Genomic DNA, 18,058 nt, shown 5'->3' with positions numbered 1-18,058 from the left:
GGTGAAACATATGGAAGACTTCTTGGAGAATTTGGAAGAGAGGAGAAAAGGAAAAGGAGGGTTTTCCGGGTTTTGTACTCCAGAGGACTGAATTGACATGGCCTCTAGGGCTCAAAAGGGGGTCAGTGTCTGTTGAGTACAAGTGCAAAGAATGAAATGCCAAAAGGGATACGTGTGGCTTTTCCTTCTCTCTTCCTTCATGGATCATCCATCTGTAATTTCTCCTTCTCTTTTGTTTGTATTAAGGGAATTAGTAATTATTCTTTATCACATGGGTGTTTGTGAGAAAGAGGTAGATGCCTCAGTCTTTTTCCCACAAAGATTTTGAGACATTTCCTCGACATAAGTACAGTTGTGATAAATGCCAGTGAATACACATTTCATTACAAAGCATTTTTCACTGGATTAAAAGCCTGCATAACTGTATTATCACTGTCCAGTTTATAGATCAGAACCCCAGGTATTAGAGTTTTCATTAATGGTGGTAACTACAAATTGCTTACAACACCGGATCACACTGTACTTGTCACAGAAGTTTACTGCCACTCGGTGTGATTGCAATGGAGACTTGATTGTGTAAAGATAATAAAAATAAGATTATCTTAAAAGATGTTCTAGAGAAAATGCATGCTGTGGCAGAGCTAAACAAAATGCTACCATTTGTTGAAGCTTTTGTCATTATGTTTCTTTGAGCAACAGATCATATTCAATGCTTCGTGTGGCTCTTTTTACTTTTACTTGGCTTTCCTTGATTTTCATGTTAGATAAATGTGAAATATGGATAATTTTGGCCTGGGATCTGATGGATTTGATTGTAGAAAGCCTTAGGCGTGTGTTCTTGCTTTGCAAAGCCCCTTGCGTTTCAGAAGGGGGGAGAATGTGGGACAATATAGGAGAGTTCGAAGTAGGAAGTAAGAGACAAAAACCAAAAGGCAGCACATTCTGCCTATTTTAAGATGCATTTTTTTTTCACATTTTGCCCTCAGAAATTGGAGTGTCAGGTAGAATGAATGACATCTTAAAATTATAATAGCCAGGTTTCTTTTTTGTGTTGAAATAAAGGATTATGATGCCTATTACGGTCATTGGGGTCATACCATTGGAGAAAGCGAATGCTAAGCTGGACATCAGAGTGGAAAGTTGTAGGGATCCTTCCGGTAACCGCGAGCCAGAGAACAGTGCCATGAGTGTGGTGTCGTCAGGTGCATGTGGCAGCCAGGTGACGCTATGTGCTAGAGATGGCAGCAAAGGGGAGGACAGGTGAGAGTCTGCACGTTTTTCATAAAAGTGAATTTCTTTGTTGTTGTCACATATAAGAACTAATGCAATCCAACTCGGGGCCGTAATAGGCGAAGCAGTGACAAACGGACAGAATTGGCGAACCATTGAGGTGGAGTATGGGAAATCGACGAGTAGGGGTGGGGCGAGGACGCGGATGCCTCAGACACAGAACCTGGAAAATTGGGTAGCTGTAAATTCCTGTTTTGACTTACTCATCGCCGGGTTTTTCACCTAGGGGAGGGCAAGAATCCAAGATCTTCTAGGCCATTCGTCTCTTATGGGGGGAGATGGGTAGGTGCCAGTGCAGGATAGATAAGAACGGGTAGAGTAGAGACTTTGTTGTTGGGAAGATCTCCATCAAATCTGGAGTAAAGCATTTAATTCTGTTAAATCCCAGTTTCCTCCTGTGTAGAACCAGGCCGATCACGCCCACCGCAGACGGCTGGTAAGTGAATTAAAGGCCCCTTTACCACAGTGTCTGGCACGTAATTACACTCAATAAATATTAGTTCTCACTATCAGCTATTTGAATAAGAGAGCTATGAAACAATATGTGGAGCAGGGCGGCTAAGAGGACTGCAAATATAAAGCAAAGAAACGTAAGGTTATGGGAGGGAATCGAGAAGTTATGTTCTTTAATGGGAGTCATAGCATTTTGAGTTAGACTTGGATGAAGCCTGCAGGAAAAAACTTCTGTCGTAACTCCGTGGTCAAATAGGTCCCTTTCACATAGTATCACAAGTCCAGAATTAGCTGGCCGTAGTGGTCGCTGTTTTATATTGGGTGTGACAACACACATCCGTTTCATGATGGGATTCTTTATTTACTTCAATCACACAGGGTATAAAAGGAGGGCGATTCAGTTGGCTGCCCCTTCCCCTCGGTCTCCTCCTCCTCCTCCCTCTTCCTCTCCTTTTGGGGTCCACCGCAAAGGAAGTTTTAGTTAATAGGTGCAGCAGAGAAAACAAGGGCGGGGGGATAGCCACCCACAAAGATGCCCTCCAGGAAGGTTTCTCTGTATTAATGTCTCTCAGTAGCAGGCTTCTACCAGGAAATCATTATCGTCACAGTACAGCTTTGTACTCTTTCAGACTGAGATATAATAATACATCTGGACCATGTGTCTATAATATGACAGGATGAAGTACGGGGAAAATGTATAACATTGTAAATCTCAGGGAAAGAAAGAGCAAATGGGTTTTTTTTAGTGTGTATATATTTTAAGTGATACTAATTGAATTTGTGCATATCAGACAAATGATAAATACCATGACTCTTCCCTTTTCAACAGATGTACTCGTCCAAATGGTTGTGTTTAGGTAGCATGTTACTTTCCCATACCCTTTACAGATACCTTGTGCATGTTGTTGACACAGATCTTTAAACGAAAAACTAATTCTCTTGAATTATTTTAACCAAATTGCAAGCTGTTATACGTACATAGGACGAATTCTCCCAAGTGCCCGAAAATAAATGTCTTAATGTCTTTTTTTTCCCACGAGCCATTACAAAACAGACATTTTGAAATTATAGAAAAGAATCTTATAACATAAATCTATGGGATTTTCTGAGGATACAGTAGTCTGAGCGTGTCCTAAAACACTCCCAACTTTCCCAAGGTGGCATAACTACGCAATTCTTACATGTGATCTTGTAGATTCGTTTAAGCTAAGGTATTCTCATACACCGAAAACTTAGGTCTCAATGTCTTGTGCGGTCCCCAGAGTAGACAGCATATGTTAGGAATCTGGACGGATGCCTGTGGGTCACTCGTGTTTACTTAGAGGTGATATGTAGAGTTTTAGGAACGAAAGGGGAGCTTTGAAGACTTCTAGTTCAATCCATTTTGTAGATGAATGAACTGAAGTTCCAAGAAGGTACCAGTTTAGCGTTGTCCAATGTTAGGGAAATAACCCGTGGCTCTAGTTGCAGGTTCCCTGATTCTCGTCCTGTGCCGTGGTGTTCCACGCAGACGTGAATCGGTTTCAATAGGCTTCTGATTCACTTTCCCGATTGTGATTGTGCTGCCAAAGAGCTTCTTTTATTCCTTTTCAATCCCAGGCCTGTGAAATAATGGATAGCAGAGTAGAGCTCCAAAATTTAATACCCTTTTTAGGAGAAGGGATAAAGAGTCATAAATGTGGCTGTTAAGAAAGTACTCAGATAACTGACTGCATTTTGAAAATTAGAACGTCTTCGGTTTCAAAGCTAAACGGAACTGCAAAACTCATTTTAGGCAAGGTAATTACTCATCTTCCTTCGCTGCACTTTAGCGGGGAGGAGGGAGGACTCAGCCACCTGTGTGTGTGTGTGTGTGCGCGCATGTGTGTGCGTGCGCACATGCGTGCCTGTGTGGGACTGGTGGAGTCCTGCTGGTAATACCAGAACAACCTGTAAACAAAGACAGATAGCTGCGAGCGGTGTCTCCTGGGAAAACCCATGAGGCCTTTCCAGAGTCTGCGACGCAAAGAGCTATTTGAAGATGTCTTGCTCTTGTGTCAACTGGTTATTGACTTGGCTTTATTGCTGCCTGTCCTTCCACTGCGCTCTTCCTCCCTTTTTCTCTTTCCTCGTCTTCCAGCTTTACAAATGTTGTCACATTGGCTTGTGGGAACTTTTATCCTTCGGGCCTTAAACACTGCCCTGGAGATGATCAGTGGTAGGGAGCCGGGGTGTCGCGGCACTGTGGTTGTGGTGGGCCCAAGAGGGCTCCGAAGGAACGTTGTTTTCCTCCTTTATTTCCGAGGGATCTCTTGCTTTAGAGGCGAAAACATGGCTTGGCTCTTCTTAGGGCACCCGAGCTGGAGAAAGGCCCTCTTACTTCTTAAACCCGCTATATTTTAGATGAGGCAATTACATATCCCAGGGAGAGTCCTGTCATGTGAAACCAGTGTATTTTTTCATTTTAGGAAGCTTTTGTGTTCATTGAAATTTCGCCAGGGATTTTTTTTTTTTTGAGGTATGATTTTAAAATCTGCCACCCTTTCAGCAAATTATTGGCTAAGCTCCACAGACATGCGTCTTTTCTTTTTTTTTCTTTTTTAAATCTACTTAATAAACCTCTTTTTTTCCCCTCTTTCAACGCGATATCATCAGTAAAATGGACGAGCATTTTCCTCAGCTTGTATATTTCTTTCTTCCTTTTAGGCCAACGATTCTTACATTGGGTGTATAATAGTATGACCTGGAGAGCTTCTAAAAATAATTAAAAAATAAATAAAAATAAAAGCCTGGGCCCGTGGACGCGTATTCTGCTTGAACTCTTCTGTAGTACGTCTGGGCATCATACCGCTCGCGTGAACAGAAGTCACTCGCCCTGGGTGTGGAGAACAAGCGTGTTGTATGAGGAGAAACACACGCGGACTTAGCTCTGGGCTCACTGAATTAAGGACATTCTGCTTCCTCCTCTGCTCAGATAAAAACACAGTGAGTCCTCCTCTCTCTGGTGACCGGTTCATGCACAGTATGAAGTTTCTAGAAATCAAAGCCGCTGGGAGCCCGGGGGGGAAAAATAAGAGTATATCGGGTGTAGACTGAAAGAAACAAGGAGCGCTCTGTCCAGGGTTGTGTCTTTCATGTATGTGGCTGCCCCGCGGCTTCTTCAGCTGCTGCTGCTTCTGATCTGCAAGTGCACACCTCTCAACAGGTTACGGAAATGTGCTTCTCACTCTCCTGTGCATTGTAGGAGACTGTGTGGGACGCATGAGGACAGATGTCTGCAGGGAGCTGAGCCCCGCTACTCACTAGTTACTGAGTTAGTCTCCTGGGGACGTGCTGCAGGTCAGGTCACGGGAAATGGCCTCGGAGACCCAGATTTGCCTCGAGGGTAGTTATTGGAGGGCGTTCTTGGAATTAACACTTGGAAGGAGGGGGAGGGAGGGTTGGACAATGCAGTTGCAACCTACAACTTGGCTGACCTTTGGGGAGCGGTGGAGCTGGAAAGTTTCTTCACGGGGTTCCTGAAGTAGGAGAGAAGGAGGCGCGTTAAAGCCCCCCATCACTAGTGTGGATGTGGGATGCCCCCAAGACCGAAGGATTCCCTCTGACGAGGTGGCTCTTTTTGCCAATTTTGCAACTTGTCAACTTTGTAAACGTCTCAAGAGTGGCGATTTTGGGGGCAAGACCTAGTTGAGAAAGGTCAGTCGGCGACACTTCCCGTGTTCACTGATTCGGGAAAGGAGTGGACTCGAGGCTGCCGTGACATCCCTTAGAGGCCACCCCTGCCCCACTAACATCCCTTTGCATCGTGTAATCCATTCAGAGCACAGTTCCTAGGGAAACGTGCTACACCTCTTTTCTTGGAGGAATCTATAAGAAGGTTAGTAGGATGAGGTACAGCCTATGTTGCTGCAGCTGATTTTCAAGTTAACACTGACACCCTTTTCGCCTGCCCCAGTCTGGGGTCTTGCACTTCCCCTTCCCATCAAAATGGGACAAGGGAGTCTCAAGAGACACCCGATGTCCAAAGGCGATGCTTGCTCTTTCCCATTGTGTGAGAGAAGCCCACCTCTTCCTGGTGAGCGAGGCCAGTTGCACCTACAGGGATGTTGTTCCCGTGGTAGTGGGAGTTCAGAGACAAGGAGAGAGCATGTTCTAGGAAGTGGAAGGCACACAGTCCTCAGGTGGGGCGGGAGAAGTGAGGGATCACATGGCCGGGTCCACTCGACCCCTTTATTCTCTGGCCTGTCTATTCTCCCTGCCCCAGGAAGCTCTATGGCATTAGATGGGGGCATTTTTCTCCCGGAGAGAGAGAGTTTTCATAAAGCAAGTGGCGATGGGCTGAGGACGCGAGGATTCCAGGACCTCCAGCAGTTGAGGAAGTGTTTCTGCCCATAGGGTGAAAGTGGGGTGCGGGAGGGGTGCCACACCACAGATGCCTAGACGGATAACCTCTGAGGTCTAATTGAGATCATAAGTATTTTCTTTCTACTATTACTTTCTTTGTTTGCTTTGTATTTCCAGCCTTTTAATAATAAACACATGGTAGTTGAAACTGTTAACTTTTCTGAGCCGACATGGACTGTTTCTTTAGGAAAAATATAGTAGACCACCAGAGGCTCCATGGATGCCATTATGTACAGTTCTTGCCCCACCTGGAGTGTTCCCCTTGCCTTTCTGACTCGAACCAATGTAAACGTGTAAAATATAAGCAGGACATTTTGTTATTCTTAGTTTATCTTTCTGGCCCCAGAGGGATGCATGCCGGAAACCTAAGACGATTTCTGCATCTTGAAAAGAAGTCTCACAGGGTATTGGATGAGGACATAAGTATATACTGTGTACTTTTCCCTTGTAACTTTGGTAGAGAAGGGATAGATCCCTGTTGAGTAAAATGCATAATTAAATCAAGACAGAAAATTTTATTCAATCATCTTGTATAGAATAAGTTATACATACAAACTAATTGAAAGTACTGAACTATTTTAAGCCATGACATTATTGGTCTAAAGAGGCTGCTATGTGAGTGGTGCTATTTATTAGACCAAAAGTTTTCTATCTGGGATGCTGGTTGAAAATCCATATTTTCAACATGCTGGTTGAAAATCCATATTTTCAGTGGTTTCAACTCAAAGACATTCTGATTCCGTAGATTAATACAGAGCCCAGAAATTGGCATTTTAAACCAACATCTCAGGTAATGCCGATGCAGGAAGGCTACATACTGAACTTCAATAAATAATAACTTCAGCATCCAAACGGTAGGTTAAGATCAGTGAACATTCTGTAGCCTTTTAAAAACAGTTATTTAACCAGATGTTTACAGGATATTGGTTGTAATATATTTACCCTATAAAGACTCTTTCTGCGTATCACATGCCAAAACTACCCTCTATTATAAATTAATGGATCCTGTGTATTACTGTGTGACTATTCCTAAAAAGGAATTTATTCCATCATTAGTCAAGTGCCTTTCTGGAAATCAAGCTCTGCCCTTCATCGTCAGACTATTTCTTAGTAGTCGTCATCTTGTCTCAACTTAAATATCATTTCTTTAAAGAACACTTCCCTGAACCTCTGAACTCCGTTTGATTTTCCTGCCACGTGATTTCTTGGCATTCTGTGGGTGCTTTTTCAATGCAGAAATGCGATTGTTTGTTCGACCTGGTCCCATGCCTGCTGCATTGACAGCCTTTCTCTCCGTGAGCTCATGAAAACAGGCCACTGTTGGCTCTACACTCTAGGCTCCCCTGTGCCATCTCGTCTTCATTCAGACACACGCACACACCTGGCCCATAGGAGATACCCGGGACTCATTTGTAATACATGTTTAATATAGGTGGAGTTTCTAGAGGAAGACAGAAACAGACTGGATTCAGTCTCTGTTTTTCCAGGACAATTCAGCTTAGGCACGAGGACCATGTCGATTGTATCCCTTTAGTTCGTGCGTAACAGCTGAAATGCTACTTCTCACGCGGTACGCGGTGCTTTTAATAACAGCTAAAGGGATACTTGTGACTTTATAAAGATGCCAGAAAAGAGTCACTAGATCAACATTAAATACTCAGAATATTTGAAAACAAGTGTACCAAATAGATATCACAAATTACAAGTAATGTACATTCTTACTGTGGGTATAAAGTTTAACCATCGGCCCTCCTTACTAAGGTCTTACTAATAAGTGTATGTTGAATGAGTACTTACTGGCTGTTCTCTTCTTGGACTAGCTCCTTTCTTCTGTTCACCCTCCTATGCTCATGTTATCTCTGAAATTCTGTTTCTCTGGATCTTTCTCCACATACTGGCCTCCATCAGGTTACATTGGACCTATACTATGCTTGTGTCAGAGTTGATACGATAGTGTGGAGTATTCTCTTTTTAGATTACACGAGTGTCAAAGCTTTCTTCCCCAAATGGAGACTCCAGAATTATATTTCTATTAATTACTGTTTTCATACTTTTGAAGGCACAAGGCAATACCCCTCAGAGGACTTCAGGAAATACTTGGCAAACACGTGCCATTGCCCGCCGCAGCTTGTACACGAATGCCTTCTCCAAGATGCCATGTGCAAAACATCTGTGCAAGTCTTCAGGCTGGCCTCCGGCAATTGCCCTGTCCCTCCCTGGGGGCTAGCATCCTCGGGTTTTGCTCATGTGAGGACAGGAAGAGAGTTTTGGACTGATGGTTTATTGCCTAGAAGCATTCAAAAGAGCTTTCACATAGGTGCTATCCACTGACCCGGTGCTTCTCAACTGATCCGGAGGGAAGGGCCAAGTTTTTGTTATTTGCAAGCTTAGTGTTTTTTGAAGAACACAGAACATGCTCTGTTGTAACCCCCTAATAATTTTGTAACTGTATTAAAAATGAATTATTTAGATATCAAACTCAGCCCTCATTTTTCCATTACTGTTGGGCTCAGCAGACATTAGATTGCTCTGTAAAACAACCCTGGAAATTGCTAAGCTCTTCTACTCATTTTCTGTACTTGCCTCGACTTGGACAGATGGCACCCAGTCCTTGGACCCCGGGTGGAGTAGCACTGCTTTAGCTTCCTGTGACATTTTCTGCTCAACCAGCCCCATTTAAAAAGCAAGATTGAAAATTGTCCTCTTGAGCAAAAAGCTTAACGTTTCCAGGGGTTTGCTTTTTATCTGCTTCTGGTTGACTACTTGGAGTTTAGAACTCAGTGAGTAAAGTACTACGGGGGAGCCCCGAAGCAAAGAACATGATGTGCTCACAATTACATTGGACGAGGAGCCGTTTTGATCAGGAGGAGTTTTGATCAGTAACAATTTGACTCAAGGCAGATTTCCTAAGTTGTTTGAAAGTTCTGGATGTGGCCTGGAGACAGCAATCGGAGAGAGGATGAGATGAACGCCGTGGAGATCTCTTTAGGGAGGCGCATGTAGCTGTGTGGGATAGAAAACACTTTTCTGAGTTGTTATCGTTGGGTCCCTGATGAAAAAGATGCAGCCCTTAATGTGAAGTTCTCAGTAACCACGCCCTAGGCGTAAATGTAGAACCTTTGCGAAGAAAAGGAAGATTCTGCCCCCCTTCCCCCGCCCCCCTCCCCGCCGCCTTAGGGGATGCAGCTAGTTCTATTGTACCCGTTCTGTGTGGATTTGCAGATAGGGAGAGAAAGTTACATTTTACAGAATACTTCCAAGTGCATTACTTCATTTTATCCTCATTTCAACGTGCAAGGCCAACGGTACCTTTATGGATGCTGGTCTATAACAGATGAATAAACTGTGATTTGGGAGTGATCAAGGGATCACATAAGGGGCAGAGTGGAGATTCAGTGGCCATACTTCTGGCTCCTTTGCAATGGACACCTAACAGTTGTCCCTTTCAGCTACTAAGTAAGTGAACTAAGACCCTAGGAATGTTCATTGCCATTGAATTAGGGTGGACTTTTTCCAAGGGGAAAAAAAATCTGAATAGGTCTTCCTTTTTACTTATTGTTGGCTAAAAAAAAAAAAAAGAGATTTTTTTTTGTGTGTGTGACAATTTTAACCTTCGCTAAGCACTTCCTGGATTGCGTCCCTTTCCTCTATTACTCGATGTGCTGTAATTAATACCTTTACTTTATAAACCGTGCATCTTCATCGAAAGATGCTTCACAAGTAAATTGTGTTCCGTTACCCTGGACCACAATGATACGTATAAATTGGAAATACTTCAACCAGAAAGAAATGGCTCATACACTTGTTTTCATCTATAATATTTCTTCAACAACTTGGTAATTACACGGTATCCAGTGGCATGTGGAAAATATCTATTAAAAAGCATAACGAGAAAAGAAAACTCGCATGGAATATGTATATTCAAGAGGCTTTATTTCCACCGGTCATTGTTTAAATCTGTCCTCTATACTTACGACTTCAACGTTGAAAAGTTTAGTGAATCATGTGAGTCCTATCAATATGTAATGTATTTTTAAACTTAAAAAAAATCTAGGAATCTATCATCAGTAAACCAATGCTGGGAAGTTCACCTTAGAAATCCTTTACTAATATTCAATATAAATCATCCACAGATTGCGGTCAACTTGCTTCTCCTCCATCATTGCTCTATTTTTGTATACAGGTGTAGTATGAACTTTTATATTGTTGTAATAATACATTTTGCGCTTATTCAAATGTTTGTTACAAGGAACATTGACTATCAACTATAATTATTTCCATCCTCATCACACATAGGTCAGTGAGGATCACAGAGACATTTGTTGACTTTAGTTTTATTTTTTAGTGTCAAAGCTTTCATGATAAACACGATCTCTTTTCCAAATAGTTTCATCTTCTGTCTAGATGTACAATTTTTTTTCATGTGAAAATTTTGTCTGTTACTTTACAAAGCACAATCCTGATACTAGAACCTCTCCAATAGTTCTACTTCTATATGTGTTCTACTCTAGCCTCTCCAATAGTTGTCACAATTGTTCAGTGAACTCCAAGCGCAGGTGTTTTTTGCTTCCATTTTGCAAAGGAGGTGACTAAAAGGCAAGATCATTAGGAAGATCAAAAAACAAGCAGAATTTAAGCTGTTCATAGAGGGAGGAAAAGTTGATCAACATATTTTTTTTCCCTTCGCCTTTGCTGAATTGAGATTTATGCACCATATTAAGACTCTTCTTTAAGCAGATAGGTTGACAGTTCTACAACCAGATAGTTCGTATCAGGCCCTCTTTGATTAAATAGATATAAGAAATTTGTCAAAACTGCAGTGCATTGATCTATTTTTAGTTTTGGTCTTTATAATCTTAAAAACTAAATGGTTTATATAAAGGTTAAGGACATTAAGATTCTTCCGTCCAAAGGGATCCAAAGGTCTGTAAAACCCTCTACCAGCACGTGTGTGTTTGTGTGTGTGTATGTGTGTGTGTGCGTGTGTGTATGTACTACTGTGTAAGACTTGGGAAACAGGAATAAGAAAGTGTGTCTGGCCCTACAGGGTTCTGTCTCCTGAGGAACACAAATGTGTAAATTTGCAAGTACAAAATAATGTACCAAATGTTACCATGGGCATACAAGATGAGGTATCTGAGCTCAATCTAGGCAGTTCAGAGGATTAGGGAGAACAGTCCAGAGACACAGGATGTTTTTGTTTAGTTTTTCTTTTTGCCTAATGCTATTAAAACTTAAAAGGATAGAAATTGAGGAAAAACAAGCACTACTCTTTTACAAAGTGGATTATGAATTGACTCCATTTAATACAATGAACTGTTTATTGAGAATGTGGATTTGGTATTTAAAAAGAACCTGGCTCTTAAGGAGTTTATAAATCAAAGGTTGGATATGAGAACAACTAAACCAGATTTTCAATATAAAGCAGAATTAAACGCATTCTGCCACAGAAATGCAAACGGCAGGCCATGGGGAAAAGATAGGAAGATTTTTAAGACTTCAGTAAAGGGATTTTGCATTAAGCTGAGTTGGAGGTCAGTTGATGGAGGTCAGTTGGAGGCAAGATGATGAAGGATTTGTGTTGAAAAGGATCGTGCTGCCTGCTCTGCATAGCCGGTGTGGTCCTCGTCCGACATGCCTGAAACATGGAGTGCCTTCTGAGATGTGATGCAAAAGAGAGACTAAAGAGATAGCATATGGCTACATGGAGCCCCATGCTTAGAGTTTGGGGTAAATCCCTAGACCATGGAGAGCCATTAAAAGTATTTGATGAGGGGTGTGATATAATTCAATATGAATTTTAGGGAGATAATTTCTGACACACAGAAAATGGAGAGTAACTGCCGAGTTTTGTAACTAGTGAAAGAGTTCAGGATTCCAAATTAAGATTATCGTTCTGAAGACTGAGAAGAAAGAGTTGCTCTATTGGAGGTAGTGGGTAGGTATTCTGTCAAGGGAATGATGGAACCATAATGGATTATTAAATCTATTACATTTTAGGGTGCATGTCGTGGGTGCTTTGATTTTCCGGCATGTATGGCTTATAAAGGATCCAGTACGGTGTGATATGTTCTCACTTGTTACCATACACAGTGCTGACATAATGACATAGAGAAAACCCATAATGATTGTACCTCTTTCTCTACTGATTCTTTTGCCTTACCATGAGGTAGACCCAGCCAAGACGTGTGTGCTCCTCACTGTGTTTATTTGGAAAAAAAAAATATTAATGTAAACATCTACTTTGGAGTCACAACAAATATTTTTAAAGGGATTTAGGAATCCATGCACTAAAGGTGAGCTTTGTGTGGTGATTAATGAATCAAGGTGTTGTTGTTATTGTTTAGATGAATCACAAGATCATGTTTACAAGGGTATTTGCAAATGAAATAGACATAACATTGTGAAGTTCTACTCTGCCCAAAATATGAGGACAAATATTTGTTTTTGAGCGTGGTTTTCATTTATTGTTAATTCCATTGCCATATGGTGGGACCATGGAATGCTTATCTATTTATTTTTCTGCACAGAGGTTTTTGCTATGGAGAATAGTGCTTCTTTAGTCTGTAATAGCCATTCACAAAGATCACATGTACCTGTGTGTGTGTGTGTGCGCACGCACACATGTGTGTTGCACACAGACATGTTTTTTACCTAAGCGTGCCATTAAGTCATTCTGCACTTACAAGTTTTTCTTTGCTGAGGTTTTGTGTGGTTTCTTTGTTTTTGTTTGTTTTTTGTCTTCTTGGTAGAGGAGAATAGTAGTTTTTCCCTAATAGCGTGGGTTTCAGTCCACCTCTTAAGATTAGTATTAGCGCACAGTGTTTCACAGAGTAAATGTCTGAATGCATCTGATAATCGGGTAGCTGTCTTAACATTTCAAAGTTGGTCATCCACTTGTAACTACAGATGCTTACACGAACCTTGCAAGGACACTCGAAGCAATTTTCTGCTTGTGAATTCTGGCAGTGATTACAAGCCTAGTGATGCTCCAGAGAGAGGGGTGTGTGTGTGTGTGTGTGTGTGATGGTGGTAATAATTGTGGGCAGGGCGGGGGTGTAGACATCTGATCCTCTAACGATTAGAGAAACCAGCGATATGAATCATTTTTTCCTTTAAGTTCTTAACGCTGTCGGTTGACCATCAGCTCAGGATTTAATGTGTGTTATGTATTGAAAAGGAATGTGCCTTCTCTCCCTTACCTGGATACCACAGGAGCATCGTACCCCCATGCCATGGAAACAGCAACTAGTTGACAGGTATCAGTTAAATGAATCGTAAGGGCTGGTTCTTCTGTATATGGTAGTCCCTAATGAGACTTAGAGACATGGCAAGCCTTTGATTAAAGACACGACCTGTCTATCCCTTGAGGGTCTCTGTCGTCATTGGATCATCCTCTGTTGTTTCACACCAAGGTCAGTGGGAGTGTATAGACTCTTCTAATCCTTGGAGGCAGGGATGCGGTGAGGAGGGGATAAAAAAGTAGCCGGGAGAAGTGCGTGGAGCTGTGGGGGTCCTTGAGGTGTCAGCAGCTTAAAACAACCTGTTTTCATCCATCATCAGCACTTGTCTCGGGACTCCAGTTTTTTGGTCTGTGTTACTGAGTGTGGTGGAGCGTTTTGCTGTTCCAGAATGCCAAGGAAGGAGCCTTCTGCCAAGTATAGAGTGCGTTGACGGAAACCACGAGAAGCGCTCAACTTCTTTAAGATTTGGGGGTGATCAGGGTGGGGGTTGCATGCACCCCTCTTTCTCTGACTTGTCCTTTGGCTGCAGCTTTTGATGTGTCCACCGCACGGGACAGCGGCTCCTCTCTGGATGCAGGGTCTTATTGCCTAAAGTGGAGGTTGAGCCTTCCAGCAGCCCCTCTCCAACCCCCCCCCCCCCGATTTCATGATCCTGGTCGCAGTATCACCATGTGACCTCAGGCGAGCCACTAAGCCTTTCTTGATCTCAGTGTCCTTATCCGTTACCAGGGAGAGTGAATCCATTCAATGTGAGCGTGAAATGAGTTCCCATGTAGAGAACATTAAGAAGAGTGCTCGACCCCTAGGATGCACTCCGTAATTCAAACTACTGTGATTCCCAGCTTTCCTGAGAGAGAGAGAGAGAGAGAGAGAGAGAGAGAGAGAGAGAGATGCAACAGTAGCCCTGAGGATGACTTCAGAAAATTAAGCAATCCCCCGTATTTCAAGAATGCAGCCTTTCCATATGGTGGGTACACATGCGGTACAGTGACCCGCCAGATAATTCCGCACTGAGCAGGGCTAAATTGTAACTTGCGCCAGTAATTAATTTTTTTGTATGAGTGAGTCCCGATATAAATTACAGAAACTAAAAGGTGAATCAGCTATTTACGTGTTCTGAAGCAGAGTATAAACACAGCTGTCACAATGTGGTAGATAGAAGAATCGCTTACAGAGACAGTGGTGCAAAAAAGTGATACCTTCGGCACCTACCGTGGCAGGAAGGAAACGTACCAGGGGCACACTTCCCTAAGTAGTTTCCCGCATCTTACATTTTTGAAAGGGTGCAAACACAGTTCTGGGCAGCAGTGAGAAGCCTCATTATTTGGTAAATTGGCTGTTTGCATTCATATTAATCGAAGTCCAGATGATAGCGGTTCTAGGGGATGAAAGATTGTGGAGATGACAGATTGGGTCCTGTGTGTTGCGGGTTATGAAGTTCAGGAAAATGTGTAATTATGTCTGAGTTTCCTAAGGTTCTTCTGTTCAACATAATGTTCTGACATACAGTGGGGACGGTTCCGGATATGAAATGCAAATTAGTAGGTGCTGGCCATGCTGCTGATGCTGGGGTTAATCATGCAAATCTAATGCAGTTCTTGGTATTTCAAGAAAGGTTTGAGCTGAAGTCTCAGGCACATACTGATTTAACATTCCTACTTCAGAGAGCAGTGTAATTTTTTTTTTTCGGCTTCACATTTTGAAATATAGAACAGGATTTGGAGGCGGATTTAGTGGCTGGACATCCATCCATACTTGTTAATCATGAAAGGGGGTGGGAGGGAAGGGAACCCTTAAAGAATGTGGGGATTTCTAAGCAGATTACATATTTTATTAGATCGAAATTTACAAGTGTTCTGTAGCAAGTCCCTTTGCTTGGAATAAGATCAAATCAACCGATTATACAGGTTTACTGAATGCTCTGTTCAAAGAAGATGGCCAAAACTGGCAAGGACAGATCAAATAAAAATTAACACCACCACAAGTTCCTAACTTTGGGAATTCTAGGAAAAAAAATACCTTTGGAAATGAGACTGTTTACAGGAAGAAATGAAATTGTCTTGCTCACAAGTGCAAGCTGACGCATTCTAATAGCCTTTCTGCTGTGCACAATAAGCATCAGCTTATCTTTCCAAGAACAATAAAATTTCATGTACTGCTGCCTGACATAAGAATTATTTTTACCTATCTCCATATCGCTGACGCTCTTGTAAGTTAATCTCATCTCACATGAATTTTTCACCAGCTTCACTCTGATGTTGATAAAGGAGATGGTTCCATCAAATACATCTTGTCAGGCGAAGGGGCAAGTTCCATTTTCATTATTGATGAGAACACGGGGGATATCCATGCTACCAAGAGGCTGGACCGAGAGGAGCAGGCCTACTATACGCTGAGAGCCCAGGCGCTGGACAGGCTCACCAACAAGCCCGTGGAGCCCGAGTCCGAGTTTGTCATCAAGATTCAGGACATCAATGACAACGAGCCCAAGTTCTTGGATGGCCCATACACTGCAGGAGTTCCTGAAATGTCGCCTGTGGGTAAGTCAAGGCATGCTGGTCTTCAGTGTCTGGTCTTAGGGAGTTTGTATTAAAATCATACCATTGGGCGGCTCAGTCGGGTAAGCGTCTGACTTTGACTCAGGTCACGATCTCACAGTTCATAAGTTCGAGCCCCATGTTGGGCTCTTTGCTGACAGCTCTGAGCCTGGAGCGTGCTTCGGATTCTGTGTCTCCCTCTCTCTCTCTGCCCCTCCCCTGCTCATGCTCTGTGTCTCTATCAAAAATAGATAAGCATGAAAAAAATGAAAGAAAAATCAAATCATTGTAGGTACTGAAAAAAAAAAATCACATTAGTATTGGTATAGCAGTTTCCAGGGAGGGTGAGGGGGAAGACTGAGATGTGTTAATAGCCAGTGCCTACATCTAATTATTCAAGTCATTATTTTATTTGGAAAATTAGGCAAGTTTTTCCTTTCACACGGAGATCTCAAAATCTTCAGTAAATTATTCAAGCCTTGCCTTTTCCTTTCAAATGTAATATTTAACTTTAAAAAAGATTAAAATTACACCTAAGAAGTTAAAAAAGAATATGCTTCCAGACTTTGCCCTGCGATAATCTCTTCTTTCTCCTGATTAATATTAATGATTCACTCTTCTGAGAATGCTTCTGTGGCCGAGGTATCAGGCAGGCCATCTAACGTTTAGGTCAGCTGGTCTACTTGCTTGTAGGGTGTGCTTGAACTCAAAAATGCCCCTCCGTATGCCACCACTAATTTTTTTTGTAATTTCTCCAGAAACTTAAATGTATGAAAATTTATGGTGAATAGATAATAATGGTAAAGCGATACTCTGTTTGAGATATATAAGAGAGTCATGAAGTCTATTCTGTTCGAAGGCCTTTTCACATTGCCCCATTACTGGAAAAATAGAAAGTAAAGTACTATTGGTATGTACTTTACTTACATCAGATAATATAATTTCAGTTTTAAACTATTTATCCAGATACCTTTGGAATATTTTTTAGCCGGTATGAAATTTTAGATGATCTCATAAAACAATAATAAAAAAAAAAAAGATGGGAGCTTAAATAGACCAGTTGAGTTAGATATTTATTTCCTGTCATTTTCAGTTTTGAAATAAGACATGCATTTAAAGTAGTAATTGGCCTTGTATTTTAACATGTAAAAATTTTACCCATTGTGATTTGTTTCATTAAATAAAGGCCACTTTATTCATTCCAGCGTTCAGTCAACATGTCTACCATGGTAGTGGAAAAGATGTGTATTATGTGTGCCCTTGAGGAGAATCACAATTTAGTGCCCCTAAATTTCTGTGTCTAGCAGATGGAAAGGGAAAATTATTTGGGGCACCATTGCTCTAGCTGCTAAAGAAATAGAAACTGAAAATGAGCCAGAGGAATACCATGTTCATGGTCAGGAAATATTCTGAACTACGACGGCAGGATCTCACCGTAGTCAGCTTGCATGGAGGAACTTCTTTAACCAAACAGGCATATTCATACTTTCTCAGTACTGCCCACGTCTTCGGAGTGCTTCTTGCTGTTGCTTAACCGCACAGACAACTAGGACAACAGCAGCCACAACAAGATTTTGGAGGTTTTAGAGAAAAGAGAAGACACATTGTCCTCTCCAAAGTACTAATGTTTGGAAAAACAGGAAGCTTTGAGGCGTGTGTAAGCAGTTCGGTTCAACTCTGTAATTTTCACGTTGACATGTTGGGCTTTCTTTGTTGGCTTGCTAAGGTTTTCCTTTGCTACATAGAATGTAGCCACGCAAACTGGGTTAATGTGAACTTTTTTCTTTTAGAGGCTAAATAATGCACTGTAGTTTTGATTTCAGTGGTACCACTCTGATATCAAACAGCATGATTATCATGCGCACATGCAAGTTATTTTAGGTATTTGACTCCAACAGGTTCAGGACCTTTTAGGAAATGATTTTTAGGTGTCTTCTGGATTTAATTGACATTAATTGGGACCACTAAAATAATATCGGAATTTAAACTAAGAACAGTAGATATCTACATGAAATATGTTATGTGGATCCATAGTGAGTTGTAGTTCATCAAAGTGTTTAATTCTAACCAAATACTTATAAAAACCATTAAGTAATATGGCATATACAACACAAGCACTCATTGTTTAATATTCATGGGTGTGGTCTTCAA

The 18,058-nt window shown here is 41.7% G+C and overlaps 1 protein-coding gene across 2 annotated transcripts in view; it reads left to right on the top strand.

Moving 5' to 3' along the window:
- CDH7 (cadherin 7) overlaps positions 1–18,058 on the top strand; it is a 105,858-nt gene that overhangs the window by 27,024 nt on the left and 60,776 nt on the right. For both annotated transcript variants that reach the window (XM_047086305.1, XM_047086306.1), the window contains exon 2: positions 15,616–15,910. In XM_047086305.1, coding sequence (XP_046942261.1) covers positions 15,616–15,910 — 295 coding nt within the window. The remainder of the gene's footprint in view (positions 1–15,615; positions 15,911–18,058) is intronic.

The sequence above is a fragment of the Lynx rufus genome, unplaced genomic scaffold, assembly GCF_022079265.1.
Source record: "Lynx rufus isolate CCGP_SWC_20201006 ecotype Redwood Valley unplaced genomic scaffold, mLynRuf1.p SCAF_20, whole genome shotgun sequence".
Lineage (NCBI taxonomy): Eukaryota > Metazoa > Chordata > Mammalia > Carnivora > Felidae > Lynx > Lynx rufus.
The sequence above is the reverse complement of the archived record's forward strand: the minus strand, read 5'-3'. Positions and strand labels throughout refer to the sequence as shown.